This window comes from Lissotriton helveticus, chromosome 4_1, assembly GCF_964261635.1.
Source record: "Lissotriton helveticus chromosome 4_1, aLisHel1.1, whole genome shotgun sequence".
NCBI lineage: Eukaryota > Metazoa > Chordata > Amphibia > Caudata > Salamandridae > Lissotriton > Lissotriton helveticus.
This window is the reverse complement of record NC_136063.1, coordinates 1,255,048,796-1,255,065,006: the sequence shown is the minus strand read 5'-3', so window position 1 is coordinate 1,255,065,006 and position 16,211 is coordinate 1,255,048,796. Positions and strand designations below refer to the sequence as shown.

At 44.7% G+C, this 16,211-nt stretch overlaps 1 protein-coding gene across 10 annotated transcripts in view; it reads right to left on the bottom strand.

Annotated features, from left to right (window-relative positions):
• Nucleotides 1–6,881: 6,881 nt before the first annotated feature.
• Nucleotides 6,882–16,211, bottom strand: part of C4_1H18orf63 (chromosome 4_1 C18orf63 homolog) — a 1,754,940-nt gene continuing 1,745,610 nt past the window's right edge. For all 10 annotated transcript variants that reach the window (XM_078687809.1, XM_078687806.1, XM_078687816.1 and 7 more), the window contains one exon: nucleotides 6,882–8,611. In XM_078687809.1, coding sequence (XP_078543935.1) covers nucleotides 8,489–8,611 — 123 coding nt within the window. In that variant the 3' untranslated portion in view covers nucleotides 6,882–8,488. The remainder of the gene's footprint in view (nucleotides 8,612–16,211) is intronic.

The window sequence follows — 16,211 nt, the reverse complement described above, 5'->3', positions numbered from 1 at the left end:
ATCCTGTCTCTCCTCATTAGCCTCCACGCCCATACCTTTGCCCAGGTCCGCTGGGGTAGAAATGGAGAATTAACAGAAAAAATACCAGTGTCTAGGGGTGTGAGGCAGGGATGCGTTTTGGCGCCCACCCTTTTCTCACTATATGTGAATGGGGTGGTGGAACATCTCCAGCAAGAACCAGCCGACGCCCCCTGTCTCGGAGGAGTGCGGATCCCCACCCTGCTTTTTGCGGACGACACGCTCTTGATTTCCAAGACTCCACAAGGCCTCCAGAAACTGTTAACACGTTTCCAGGAATTCTGTGCTGCAAAGGGTCTAGTAATCAACGTTAATAAAACTAAGTTCCTGGTCCTAAATCCTCCAAAGAAACTGGGCCGCCCGCCTATTCTTAACTCTGTTGCCTTGGAGAAAGTATCCGAATTTGACTACCTCGGAATTCGGATTACGGATAGCATGAACTGGTCACCTCACATTGCTAAGATGGCCCTTAACCACAAGAGAGTAGGAGGAGCCCTCCTGAGGGAATTCCGGGCTTCACCTAGGAGGTCGCTTTCCCCAGTAATTGATATCTACAAGGCTAAGGTAGTAACATCAGCCTTGTATGGGGCTGAACTGTGGGGGCATTGCTGCCTGGACGCCTTGGCAACAGCAGAGAGTAAGCTCTTAAAAGCCATAATTGCCATCCCTTCAAGCACCCCGACAGTACCGGTACTGCTGGATACAGGCTGTAAAAACATTAAAGACCAAGCCCGGCTTCGCCCTCTCCTTCTATGGACACGTATCTAGAGGGGTGAAGATTTAAAATCATATGCTGATGGGTTGGCGGAGATAATGAGCTTGGGTGGTTGGGCAAAAATAAGATGGCTGAGTGACACTAAAAAACTTTTGGAGGAAATCGGACTGGGGGACTGTTGGTTATCAAGATCGGCTCCTCCTAAAGAGGTGTTGAAGAGACTGTATTGGAACTGGGTTGCGGAACAGCTAGTTATAAACCCGGATCATTGCAAGTCCACTGCTGCTTTTTTAATAGTAAAAGATGTTGTAATGTTTGAGCCCTATCTGGACCTAATTACTCTCCCATATGATCGAGCATTGTATTTTAAATTTAGAGTAGGCTCGTTACCACTAGGGGCTCTGGTATCCAAGTGGAAATCTGGTGCCCACACGTCCCCTTATTGTGCATGTTGCCCCAATAGGATAGAGTCCATTACGCATATCCTATTTGAATGCTCGGATTATGCAAAGCCCAGGAGCTTCTGGCTTAAACCCCTCTGCCGGAATATGGGCACACGTAGTTACTTAGTAGCACTGCGCATTTTAATGACGGATACTTCCCCCCCTATTGTATGTGGCATAGCCAAATTTTTAAAACAGTTTTGGTTGATAAGATGCAAGAGATTGTCAGTAGCGGTTTAATGTACTTTTAGCTAATTTATTCATGGCATTACATGTCCTTTTTACCTTTTTTATGTGCACCTAATATTTGCCTTTTTTTAAATGATGTCTTTTTATAGATTTGTATTGGCTGTATTCTGTGTACGCTTATAAGATATCTTGCATATCGAATAAAAGCTTATCAACAACAACTGTAATCCATTTTGTATATCTGGCAGCCATTTTGTTTGCCATGTGCTACTACGTGCGTGCCATGTGCTCTGTCCTACCTTGCTGTTGTCTGCTCTTGAAATCTGCCTAGAGACAGGTTGTATTTAGCCTCTTCCACTTTGCACATGCTCAGTTGAGCTTGCAGCTGTCCGTGCAGCTGCAGTTAGTCGGTAAATGTCAGGATGTGCTCACCAGAATTAGCAACTGTTAGCTCCTCCCACTTGTTGACTGTGCATTTTCTGTATGAACTTGTATGTGACTAAAACCTACTTCTTTTACTTATACCGCCTTCTTTAGAGCCCCTGTGTGGGTATAAAAGGACCAACCTCCTTCCATTCAGTGTGCTACTTCATACATTGCAGAATGGTGTTGTGTGAATGTAGTTCCACCTCATGAGGTTAATAAACTTTGTATTTTCTATTCCAGTTTCTGTGCCAACTTCTATCCTATTGGTCTGAGGACTTGTGCAGAGAAGGGTGAACCCCTTGCACTGGTAGGCCTTGCTGAGGTTCACCACCATAACTATCCCCTTCCAACACTATCTCACGTTTCTTCATAACCCCTCTTACATGTATTTCATATCTTTTATAGCATCTCTCATACAAGTGTGGGCTGTCGGAGCATTTTACATCACAAACACATACAAAGAAAATAATCATATGTGTGTTATTTAGCATTACATAATACAAAGGGGACTACAAGGGGAAGTATTCACGTCATCCATTCTGGTAGGCATTTATAAAGAGTGCTTGGTCTGGGGAGGCACAAACTCGGCATTCAGAATGCAGCACAGTGGTTATGGTTAGCTTTACAAATAAGAATTTATTTCTAACCAAATAGACCCTTTTTTAGCAAATTTAGGATAATGAAAGGCTGGGACAAAACACATAACTTTCTAACCTAGAATATGACTGTAACTTATTAACTTTACAGTAGCAAAAGAATCTCTGTGTCAAAAGCAGTAACCCAATGAGATATTCACATAAAATACTAATCTGTGATCTACATAGTACACCCTCATTGCAACAGGCATATTAACAATCTGCGCTACCTAAGATGAGTCAAAACTGCCTCTAGACAAAACTTCGATCTCTCTCCAGTAGGTACATTAATCATCAGCACTTTTATTGTTGCCTTAAAACTGTTGGATATACAAAGAACTCTGCAGTGCTTTTAAAAATGATGCCCCTAATAACAGAAGCAGCCCCCCACCCTTCCAGCCTCCCGGGGAAACGCCCGATGCATGGAACGAGCCAGTCCAGCCTTGTTCTTAGGGAACTCCAACTGCACCCTTTCCACAGAGCAGAGGCAATCCCTGCTCATCAAAATTGACCCAAATTGGGGGATCTTGTTACCTCAGAGGCAGTGCCTGTGGCTCAATGAGTACTCTCTGGAGATCCTTTTATAAAACAAGTGAGCACATTTCCTGGCCACGTTGAAATCTCTTGATAACACCCAATCATTCATTAAAAAGATATTCAAATCCCTGATTTTTCCTAGGGTTGGTCATGAGTGGGGCTGAGAAAAAATCAAGAGGGGAACGGATCACTTGTCCTGTGTAACCAGGGTTTTTAATATTTTGTTTAGTATACCGATAAAAAACCCTCATTCACGCACAGAGGATGGTGGGGGCGGTATATTTTGATTCTCCGCCTTAATCTTTTGAAAGTGACTGCATCATCATAGGGTTAGTTCTCATGCTTCCTCCACCCGGAGGTGTAGCCCTGGTTAATGCAGTAGTGATCAGTGATATAGGGGTCTCAAAAGATGTTAAAAACCTCGTATAGCCAGGTTTGAGTTTTATTAGGTCTCGATTCGAGGTGTGTTAAAATAGTGTTCAGTGCGTGATGAGATTAATTAGGAATCTCCCGCACATAGTGTGTCCATAAAAAGGTCGACATATTTCAGCCCTTGTTGTTGCCCCTATGGGTCAGGTGGACTTTCTTCAGGAGCTAAAGTGAAAAAAAGTGAGTGGGAGACTTTATGGGTCTCTGTGTGTATATATACTGTGAATTTTCAGGGCCTATTGTGGGACACAAGATATACTAGTCTGTTCCAGAATGAGGTCCAAATGGTACCTGGAATAATGAGAAAGCAAAAGAAAGAAGAACAAAACAAAAATATGGGGAAAAATGTGTCAGGTTTTCATATTCCCACAGTAAGCTGTCAATAAATGCAGACAGAAAAGTAACAATAAAATTGCAATTCTTCAAGACTTCAACTAGTCAAATTACATAAGGCAAAACATCTCTCTATATTCTCTCATAGGTTATTCAAACGGGAATGTGATGCATAATTAGTATAGCATGGTAAGTTGTGATCACAATAATGTAGTTTTGTGTTGCAGTGTCCTAGTTATGAAATGTCAGCTTGCAGGTATCTGAGTACAAGTAGTCGTTACTGTTCCATAGTATAGATCATATGTACAGTAGATCATCAATGGTAATCATCATTATTCATTTAGGAAGTGCTCAATATTTATGCTGTGCGAAATTACGTCCGTATTCCAATATATGGCTAAAGTTATCAGCGTTGTAATCAACATCCAGCTTGATGTCTTTAAAAATTGGTGCCCTGTTTAGCGGGCTACCGCAACTGTGCCTAATTTGCAGTAAAAACACCTACAAACAGAAGTAGAGCAAGAGAAGACAACGTGTGGAATGAGTGGGAATTTTACGAAGGCGTTTGTTTTAGCTACGCACTTATAAACTTGATATATGTTCATATGGTAATTGAACTGGAAAGTAATAGTCGTTATCTCCTTATTGAGGTAGGATGAGCTTCTACAACGTGTGTTTAAAGTACGTGGAGGTTACATGGTAGCCTGATTCCATTGTGTGCGGGCACTGTACGGGGGTTTCTCTACTAGTGCCCAAAACTATATAGCATGCACGTGCAGCGTTACACGTTAACAATTAAAGCAAATTCTTGTGCTGATAGCCCCAAATCTCTTACTGGTATTTTCGGCGCATACCTTATGTCTTATACTACGGACATCAGCGGGCGGCCAAAGAGTCCGTTTCTTGCTGTAAAGTAAATAATACGGGTTGCTGGTTAAACGGACTGGGTAAATATATTACGGTTTTTTTCGTCGTCCTGGCGTTGATCAGCTCCTACCTCTGGTATGGATGCAGCACTGCTTGTGCTGACTCTTCCTTGGGGGCCCGGTTACGCTTCCCATTCGGGCTGCGTATTTTTTAATGTAAAGATAGAACTATAGAAAAGACTATGCGGTCTTTGTTATCCGTAAGGTCTGTGTAGGGTCATGTTTCTAAGGAAGCTTTATAAGGAATGCCCATGATATTGAAAGGCTGTTTCACTGAAAATTCTTGGATATAGAGTTAGAGTTTATAAAAATAGGAAACGCTCCTCCATACTTGGTGCCAACCAAAACAATTATGTATTGGTGACTGCTGACATCTAATTCTAGAAATGGAGGAAAGAGCCTTAAATCAATAGTGGTGTTAGTATATCACTACCTAGTTGTTTAATATAGACAAGGCCCTTGCAAAACCTATGTTTGCCATGATTCGAGTATGAGTCGGTAGTTATGTGGTTACAAAAAAATATTTTTTTGTGGTTACAAAAAATTGTTAGGGGCCCTCCGAGAGCAAGTATATGGCATGACTCCAGTTTGGGGTAGTAAAGCAGTATCTCTTTTATGAGATCATTTTCTCATTGTTTGGTGTATGGAGATAGATGGAGTGATTGTCTCTTTCAATGTGTGATCATCTTAATGTGGAGCGTGTCCAATGTCTTGAACATCTGGTTCCATTTAATGATTTAAGCTCAGCCATGGAATATTATCATTGAGTCGTTGGATGTTGATTTTCAGACGATGGACCCATCTCTGTTCTTTTTCAAACAGTACTCGCTCTGCATTGTGGTTCTTTGTCGCGAGGGTTTCCAAAATAAGCCAGTTTGAATCATCCACTGTGTACATTGCTTCGATGTAATGGTTACTCATTTTGGTTGTGTTCCTCTTGCATTTCACATTGCTCCTGTGTTCACATATTCTCTGTTTGACCTTGCAGCATGTCATCCCTATATAGCGTAGGTGACAAGGACAGGTGATCATGTAAATTGCATGTGTTGTATTGCAATTAGTATGGTATCTGATTGTCCATTTGAAATCAGGGGGTAGTTGGATGTTTTTGGTAGCTGTTGTCAAATTGCATACAGAGCATGAACCACATGGATATTGGCCAACGACCGTGGGGTTGTGCCAAAGTCGTGGAATTTTGTTCTCCTCGTATTCTCGGGGGTGGTCTTGTGTGTGCCAGGATATCTCTGAGATTCCTGGTTCTCTTGTTCACAAAACTTGGCTTCTGCCAGTTCAGCAACCCTGAAGTCAGAATTCTCCAATTCTTGTTTATTATTTTCTTTACGTTGTTGGAGGCTGTGTTATAGGTGGTTACACAGGTTATCTGTTCATGGTCAGGGACTTTAGGTGTTGCGTAGAGGAGGCTCTCCCTAGGTTGGTTTCTTGCCCTCTTTTGGCATCTGTTGATGATTCTTTGAGGGTATTTGCGGTTCCTCAGCTTGACACAGAGATCTTCTGCTTGTCTTTTGTAATCTTGGGTCTTACTACAATTCCAAGAAAGTTCTATCAGAACTTGATACATGACTTGAGACCTCAAAGAGGGGATTACCACTAGTGCATTGGCCCGTTGTCTCCTGATTTGTATCGCATTTTCATGGGGAATGGTGGAAAGGTACATCCCATGTCTACTGCCCAGGTTTGTTGAAAGGCATCCGTTGTAGCGCCCGTTGGATCTGGCCTCCAACTAAAATACCTGTCTAATTGGTGATCCAAGCGGGATGCATATAGATCCACTGAGAATAGGCCCCCACCTGGATGCTATCGCCTTAAACACACGCTGAGGAAAAACAGATATCACACTTGGAAAACAGGTCAAACCATCCAAATAACATAATATCAATATACGTAAGATATTACTATCTTGAAAAAAGGTTTTGAAAACATTATCAGCAACTGACTGATCTTCTCCATGAATAACCTGACGTTGACAAAATGAATCCTTGATTTCCCAGAATCATTTATTGTGAAGTTGAAATCCTGGAGATTGGATCACAGATAACATAGCTATACTCTTTGAAAAATTTAGCACACTTCTGTTATCATTAAGACAAACATTATATGAACTGAAATGTTTAAATCATGAATCAATTCTATAATTTAGAGCATGTTACCATTAAATAAAACAGTAATGATGAATATTTTATTTTGCCAAGAGATTACCAAGAAGCACAAATTAGTGGGTTATAATCCTTTAATCAATTCAAGAAAAATTGAAGACATATTAAGAGTTGAAGATCATATAACATTTTAACCAGGCTCGTTTAGACAAGGAAATAAAAAAATATACAATCAAAAATCTAATTTTATATAAAAGAAACATACTATCTTTGCAATACAGAAATGGATTCACAAATGTATTAAGCGCACAGTTTGACACTGAATGATCATTTTCCTTGCTCGTCAATCATAACTTACAAATTTATGGTCAGTAAGGTACAATATGTTTGGAAAAGTAAAACTTAAGCATCAGACAACTAACGAAATCTCCGGACATGTGCAATTATCAGTTCTGCTTTGTGAAAGGTTTAGTTCCACACATTAAGTTAGTGAAATGATGCGTCTCGCTCTGTATTACATATTATTACATATTACATATCAGCAATTTGTTTAGTCAATAAATGGGGTATTTTTCTAGAATAAATTGCTCTCAGTTCTCCGTCTAAAAACTTTGTGTATCCGTGATTATATCAGTGATTACAAATCTAAAACACATAACCTAAGAACATTCTAAGTAGAGGTTTCAGGAAGCATATACCCACATTGGTGGTAGAAGAAAATTCTTCTTGAGCTCTAATAGGTACGTAATTTATACCACTGGAATGATAGAGGCACCTAGACCTTTGATATTTCTTTCTTAAGTTCAGCCATTTTCTGCCTTTTAACCACTTCCAAGCATAGAATAGCATAGCATAGCATAATCAGCATGGTGATTGCGATTCCAATGTTGAATTTAACCATGCACTTTTTTGGATTTTACAATTTAAGTTGAAATGACACTTTTTTCTTTGCTCGTTTCTTTCATGCACTGCCTTGCCAATATAAATCCACCTCACACATGAGGGTACGTTGTACCTGCCCCTTTCGCTGTATGTGTCCACCTTAACTCTGTTATTTTAAGGTACAGAAAGGAATTACAACCGTTTGAAAAGCTCATGTGTTGCCTACTCCTTCCCTGGTCAGTTTTCTTAAACTGCACTGGAAGCGCTTTCATGCAGCAAGTTGATATTTATAATATTACATATTGTAACGCTGCGATATTTTTGCCTTCTCTTTTTAAAGTGTGCTTTGCTGTTTAGCAGTAGCAAGATCTTTTCAAAGTAATGCATTTACTAAAAGGTTCTCCAAAAAGACAGAAAGACATCAGGATGAACGTTTCTTCATCGTGACATGACCTCAACCTGGCAGATTTCCTAATCTAACTCCAGCACTAGCGGTTTAAGCACTAGAGCCATGTTGAGATCATGATAGCTAGGTAATGGCCATGTTGATGTAATGCTTTTGTCACTGTGAGTGTCTTTCACTGCGAATGTTGTTGATGTCGTTGGGTACACGGGTAGACGGAAGGAGAGCACAACAAACCAAACAAGATTCATAGGGACTTCAACATTTTCTTTCTACTGAAACTTTATGATGGACAAACTACCCTCAAATCTAACTAAAAAATTGTTTAACCCGATAAACGTATCTAATGGCAGAAGATTAATTTAACCACAAATCTGTCTGCCTATTTTTTTCATAAAACACCAAGAACCATAAATAACGTACTCCTTTTGCACTGGTCTACAGCTCGCTGATAAACTGCATTATTTTAGATACAAGTTCTTCTTTCTTATCTCTTTTCCTTATGGATATACCACGTTGCTTCAGCCACGATTGTAGAGTTGCACTGTTCAGCTTTGATAACTGCAAAGAGGCGAATTATATTATATTAGAAAACAGTTATTAGCGTAACTTTGCCACAATTTAAGTCTCTTTTTATGGTCCTGATTATTACAAAAACTGATGTGTTATGTACACTATATCTTTCAGCAGTTAACATATTCAACAAAATATTCTGAAAGAAAAGAAAACATGTTAGGACAGGGGCAAGGTAGATAGGCTTTTATTCATTTCAGCACTCCATGCTAGCTAGGCAATCCCTGGCTCTCTAATTAGTGGAGGAATTAAAAAAGAAAATGATGTAATGTAGCAGCTAGAACTTGTGTGAATCAATGTGTCTTTCTTCGGATGACATAAAAATCATATCATAGACTAAATACACCTCCCAAAAGAACAATAGCAGTAATAAGACATCAAGGGTCTGATTTAGAAGAAGGCTTTAACCCCTTAGTCCATGAGGCTTTTCCACCCTCTAGTGTGGATCCCTTTTTTGATGTTTGGAACAGTTTGTGTTCAAGCCTTCATAGCATTCTTTTGCCCAAAATGTATCTTGGCTACGTTTGTGACCTTGTTTCTCCACATGTTGAGGATTCTAAAAGTACCCATGATTTGTGGATGTCCCTGAATAAAACAGAGAAAATAACCAAAGCAAAATGTGTTTTTTTTGTTTTGTTTAAAAACGGGGGAAAAGGCATCAATCAAAGGTTGGCTGTGCTGAGATCACCATCTTCCCAGCTCTCAAAAATAAATAGAGTCATAAAAATATATATTTTTTTCATCACAGATTTTGAATGTAAGTAGTAGTAATGTTTTCATATTTTTTGTCATTTGCTTCTACTTTGAGTTTGTGGTGGAAGCAGGTGTGAAACCGATATGTAAACCCAGAAAACTATAAATTTCTGGGAAAGGACAAAAATGTGAATTGGACATAGTCATTAGGCTGTCATCATTCAGCAGTTTTAAAAACTAGACACCATGGGGAGTCCAGGGTTCACAAAATTCCTACAGTTCAGGATTCCTCCCAGTAAAAAAGGATGAGGACGGGGTTATCAGCACAACAAAAACAGATGAAAACTGGGACCATATGAAGTTAATTTGGTCTTTGCAAGGACTTGGTTTGGTCCGTTTTTGTGTAGGGTGAAGTTTTTAATCAATCAATCAATCATATCATTTGTAAAGCGCACTACTCACCTGTGAGGGTCTCAAGGCGCTGGGGTGGGGAATGCTGCTACTGCTCGAAAAGCCAGGTCTTGAGGAGATTTCTGAAGGTCAGCAGGTATTGGGTCTGCCGTAGGTGGATGGGGAGGGTGTTCCAGGTCTTGGCGGCGAGGTGGGAGAACGATCTGCTGCCGGAGTTTGCTCTTCGGAAGCGGGAGACTTTGGCGAGGGCGAGGTCGGTGGAGTTCAGCTGGCGGGTGGGGGTGTAGAAGCTGAGTCGTCTGTTGAGGTACGTTGGTCCGGTGTTGTGGAGTGCCTTGTGTGCGTGGGTGAGGAGCTTGAAGGTTATCCCCTTGTTGACTGGGAGCCAGTGCAGGTCTCTCAGGTGGGGTGTGATGTGGCTGCGGCAAGGGATGTCGAGGATCAGGCGTGCAGAGGCGTTCTGGATGCATTGGAGCCGTCTCAGGAGTTTGGCCGAGGCTCCTACATAGAGGGCGTTTCTGTAGTCCAACCTGTTGCTGACGAGGACCTGGGTGACTGTTCTTCTCGTTTCAGTGTGGATCCACTTGTAGATCCTGCAGAGCATGCAGAGGGTGCTGAAGCAGGAGGAGGAGATGGCATTGACCTGTTTAGTCATGGGGAAAGTGCGTGCGTGGTCGTGGGTGTTGGGGTGGTTTCCAGTGCGGTCCGCCACCAGGATTCGTCCCAATGCCGAAGGGGTGGATCCGAGGATGAGGACCTCCATCTTGTCCGAGTTCAGCTTTAGTCGGCTGTTCCTCATCCATTCAGTGACGGCCTTCATTCCTTCATGAAGGTTGGTTTTGGCGGTGTGGGGTCCTTGGTGAGGGAGAGGATCAGCTGGGTATCATCGGCGTAGGAGATGATGTTGAGGTCGTGGCGACGGGCGACGTGGGCGAGCTGTGCCATTTAGATGTTAAACAGAGTTGGGCTGAGGGATGAGCCCTGGTGTACGCCGCAGATGATCTTGGTGGCTTCGGAGCAGAAAGTGAGAAGGCGGACGCTCTGTGTTCTGCCGGAGAGGAAGAAGGTGGTCTAGTCCAGAGCCTTCTTTTGGATCCTGGCGTTGTGGAGGCGTGTTCGTAGTGTGTGGTGGCAGACCATGTCGAAGAAGGCTGACAGGTCCAGAAGGATGAGGGCCGCTGTTTCTCCGTTGTCCAGCAGGGACTTGATGTCATCGGTGGTGGCTATGAGGGCAGTCTCGGTGCTGTGGTTGCTGCAGAACCAGGACTGGGAAGGGTCCAGGATGTTGTTATCCTCCAGGTAGCGGGTCAGTTGTTCGTTGACGGTCTTCTCGATGAACTTTGACGGGAACGGGAGCAGGGAGATGGGCCGGAAGTTCTTGAGGTCCGCCTTGGGTTTCTTGAGTAAGGCGTTGATCCCGGTGTGCTTCCAGCTCTCCCGGAAGGTTGCTGTCTCGAAGGAGGTGTTAATGACTTTCTGGAGATGGGGTGCAATGGCTATGCTGGCTTTGTTGAAGATGTGGTGTGGGCATGGGTCTGACGGAGATCCGGAGTGGATGGCGTTCATGATCTTGATGGTGTCATTGTCGTTGATGTTGGTCCAGGAGAGCAGGCGGTTGTGCGGATGGTGGTCGTGGGGCGGAGGTCTCAATGGTTGTCAGGGAGGTCGTGGCCTTGAAGCTGTCGTGGATGTCTGCGATCTTGCGGTGGAAGAAGGTGACCAGTAGTCCGTGGAGGCACGGGCATTTGTGCTGAAGAAGTTGACGATGGAGTCGCTGAACTGTGGTCAGGGTCCGGGGGGTCTGTAGATGAGGGTTCCTCTGAGGGTGGTGTTGGGGTCGGTGTGGATCTGGAAGTGCAGGTGTTCGGCGGTGCTGACGGTGTTGTCAGTGTTGGTCGAGACTCTGAAAGTGTTCCTGTGGATGATGGCGATTCTCCTCCTGCTCCATTGGTGCAGTTCCTACGGGTGATCTTATAGCCATCCGGGACGGCTATGGCTATGTCGGATGCCGAGGCGGGGTTCAGCCAGGTCTCCGTCAGGAAGGCAACGTCTGGGGAGGTTGAGTCGAGTAGGTCCCAGAGTTCAACGGGCAGAGCGGGTGTTGAGAAGGATGCATCTGAGGTGGTTGGGTTCTTTCCTGGTCGGCAGCATGGTGGGGCGGATGCTTGTGAAGCTGCAGTTCCGGTAGGTGAAAGCTCCGTGGCTGCGCTTCGGGTGGCCAGGAAGCAGGTGTGATCATCTGGTGTTGAGTGCATGGAGGGTTGTGGCATCGTAGCGGTGTTGGGCGTTGTGGTATTCCCGGGGTCCAGGGGTCCTGGTGCTGGGCGTGGTCCAGGTGCGGACGGGCACAGACAGGCTTGCCTTAGTCGCTCCTTCGGTGCGCAAGTGATGAGCCCGCTGCGCACGTCCGCTGCCCGCCTCCATATGAGGGGATATGGGAGGGAGGAGCAGCTGGGAGGCAGGAGCGGAACGGCGAATGGGATTGCAGGGGGGCGGGCCGCAGGGGCGGGGCCGCAGGGACGCAGTGGCCGGAAAAACGGGCAAGGGTCTCGGGAGAACTGGGCAAAGGTTGGAAAAACACGAAAACAGGTACAGGCACAGAGGAATAAAAACAAGTCTGGGCAAGAAAGCAAGTACAGGCATAGAGGAATAAATACAAGTCTGGGCAAGAAAGCAAGTACAGGCACAGAGGAATAAAAACAAGTCTGGGCAAGAAAGCAAGTACAGGCACAGAGGAATAAAAACAAGTCTGGGCAAGAAAGCAAGTTAGGCACAGGGGAAAAATATATGGTTAGGCAAAAACAATGCAAGCAGAGCTGTGCAGCAGTGTGGGGAGTAACCTGATTTGGCCGAGCCTAATCAGCGAGCAAACGCTGCTTAGGATCTGATCTTTTGGAATAGGTCTGTACTTTTTGGAAAACTCGTGAATGTACTGCACTGTTTCCAATGAGTACTCTTGCATGTAAGGCATCCACCGTGTGGGAGCGAGCAGCCTGGCCATCTGTTTCCAATTATCGCGCCTGGGCGTGGTCCAGGCGCGGACGGGCACAGACAGGCTTGCCTTAGGCGCACCTTTGGTGCGCCTGTGACGAGCCCGCTGTGCACGTCCGCTGCCTGGCCTCCATATGAGGGGATATGGGAGGGAGGAGCAGCTGGGAGGCAGGAGCGGAGCGGCGAATGAGATTGCAGGGGGGCGGGGCGGCAGGGGCGGCGCCGCAGGGACGCAGGGCCGGAAAAACGGGCAAGGGTCACGGGAGAACTGGGCAAACGTTGGAAAAACACGAAAACAAGTACAGGCACAGAGGAATAAAAACAAGTCTAGGCAAGAAAGCAAGTACAGGCATAGAAAAATAAAAACAAGTCTGGGCAAGAAAGCAAGTACAGGCACAGAGGAATAAAAACAAGACTGGGCAAGAAAGCAAGGACAGGCACAGAGGAATAAAAACAAGTCTGGGCAAGAAAGCAAGTTAGGCACAGGGGAAAAATATAAGATTAGGCAAAAACAATGCAAGCAGAGCTGTGCAGCAGCTTGGGGAGTGACCTGATTTGGCCGAGCCTAATCAGCGAGCAAACGCTGCTTAGGATCTGACCTTTTGGAATAGGTCTGTACTTTTTGGAAAACTCGTGCATGTACTGCACTGTTTCCAATGAGTACTCTTGCATGTAAGGCATCCACCTTCTGGGAGCGAGCAGCCTGGCCATCTGTTTCCAATTATTGCGCCTGTGCTTGTTAAGTGGAAACAGATGGCGCTACAAGGTAGATGCCGTACATGCACAAGTGCTTTCACTTTCTTGCCGGCTCTTTGCTTTGTCCTGCTAATGGCTCCTCCCTTCTGTTGCCTCCCCGGTACTTACTCCTGTGCTCTTTCTGCTCAGTACCTTACCTTCCCTCCCTCTTCTGCTCTCTCCCTTCCCGCCTCTGCTCCTCTCTCTTCTTTCCTGCAACCTTGCCTGGCTGTCTCCTCTCCCTCCGCATTGGGAGACCGGTAGTCTACAAGCAAGTGCGTGTAAGTGGTTTCATGTCACAAGCAGGCGCTACACACAACAATTAAATGCGGAATTAAATACAGTTTATCTGTACCGCTTCGAAGAATGAAGCACCCAATAGCGATCTTTTGCCCCGCAGCGCTTTAAAGTGGAGCAGTCTGTTCAAACATCCCACCACCCCACCAGCAGTCTATTCAAATATCCCACCACCATGCTTCTTTTCCCTCCCCCTACACTTCCCTTTAGTGCTCTTGTCTTTTTCTTTCTGCTCCTGTCCCTTTGTAGTGCTTTGAAACCCCCTAGTGTGTCACATATGCTAGACAAGCATCTTCCTCCTACATAAATGTTCCCCTAACATCCTTCTTTCGTTTCCAGATTCCCTACCTTCCATCGCAAAAGCAAACACCATATCTCATGTCATGACCTATCGTGACATGAATTGAGATGTGTTGCCCACCTTTCTTCACCACTTCTCACCTACTTTGCACAGTGACGCAGTGACCCGTCTCAGTTGCCGCAGCTTCTGAGACGTCAGGGCAGCAGGTCCTGATAAGGCGTCCTAAAAGGGCGCACCTTGCCCAGTGCAGGCTTCAAAGGCCCGGAGGCGCCGCGTGCCACAGACTCCAGGTAGAAGACGGGCCTCTCATTACCGGATGCTGTTTACGCTTCTCAGATCGAGATCTCAACAAAGAGTGCACAAGAGAGCTCGAGGATGGCGGAGGGAGAAGTTGTTAGCGACAGAAGCTGTCATTATGTGAAAGGGTCCCCACTGTGCATGGGCGGATGCATCAAGGAGTATGTACCGTACACATGCAATTAATGTGCAGCGCTCTCATAGTGCTTGAACACTGGAACAGCACAGTGGATACGCACTGCCAAGGACTAATTGAAGCTGCTTTGAGAGAGCATAGCATATGGATGTTTTTTCAACTACCCCTCGTGCTTTTCAACTACCGCTCGCCCTTTACAACTACCTCTCGGGCTTTTTGACTACCCCTCGCGCTTTACAACTAACCCTCTGACTTTACAATTACCCCTCGCACTTTTCAACTACCCTTCACGCTTTTCATCTACCCCTCGTGCTCTTTTCCTCTTCAACCACGCCAAGCACCCCGTGCTCTAGAACACCAAACAAACCAAACCTGTCTGTGATTGTTGAAACACCTCTGAGAGTTGGACGCCAAAACCACTTTTAAGTTGATGATGAGTATGCGTTAGGCTTGGGGCATATCTTCTACAAGCTTTAGGGAGCGTTTTAGCAAGTTTACAAAAGTGTCAACAAACACAGCTTCTATATGTGCCTTTAATCTGTGATGAACCTTAAAAAAGTGCCCCCCGTTGGTGTGGCCATTTGAGGTGTATTCATTTAGTTGCTATATTATATTCAGTTTAATACAAACCCCCACACATTGCAAGTAGGAATTTTTCTAGAACACCTAGAGGCTCAATGTTTGTGTGACACCCTTGGTCGTTTCAAGTTTAGAGACCACCAAGATGTGTGTATGGCATGCTATGAAATATTGATTGTTAGCAGAGCTCAATTCGTAAAAATAAATAAATACACAAATAAGTAAGTGGTTGTACGTTTTTACTATAAGCCCATCGCTTGCATGGAATGTTATCGCTCCAACTGATTCCACCTCGAGCATCTTTCCTCCACCACTTTGCACTTCCTGCCTCTTTACCCTACTCTTGCTGGTTATTTTCCATCAATGCGTTCTCCCAATCTCACAGTTTTTCTATGTTTCTCTCCCCCCTTCTTTCTCACTTTTCTGTCTTCCCTTCTCTTGATCTGAGTCAAAGTCTTTGTTAGACCTGGCATCTTTGGCGTGGTTTCCCCCTATCTTTTTGCCTCTACCTCCTGTATTTTTGATGCTGTGCTGGATTTCGTTTTTGCTGGTTTAGATGCTTTGGACACTCTGCCACTGCTGATCAGTGCCAGAGTGTAAGTGCTCCCTGTGTAAATTATTATTCTGATTGAATATACATGTTTGGAATATTTGTATCACCATGAAGTCCCTAGTAAAGTGCACTGGGTGTGCCAGGGCTGGTGATGACAAATGCTACTAGTGGGCCTGCAGCACTGATTGTGCCACCCACAGGAGTAGCTCTAAAATGGTGTCTCAGGCCTGCCACTGCAGTGCCTATGGGCGGTTTAGAACTGCCATGTCCTCCTGGTCAGTGTCCCCACTGACCAGGCCTAACCCTTCCCTTTTCGTGCACATCAGCTACCCCTATGGAAGGCCCAAGGTACCCCCCTGGGCAGGGTGCAGTGTATGTGAAAGGTAGAGCATGTACTGGTGCAGGTCACATGTTCTGGTAGTGAATTACAGCCATTTTCGTTTTTCACTATTGTAAGGCTATCTTGCTCCATAGGTTAACATGGGGGATGCTGGCTACAGTGGTTAACAGCATTTCTTCTCATAGGAACAAGATAGGACATAAGTATCTAGTATCCCTGAACTCAGAATTTAATAACACATCTTTTAGGAAAGAT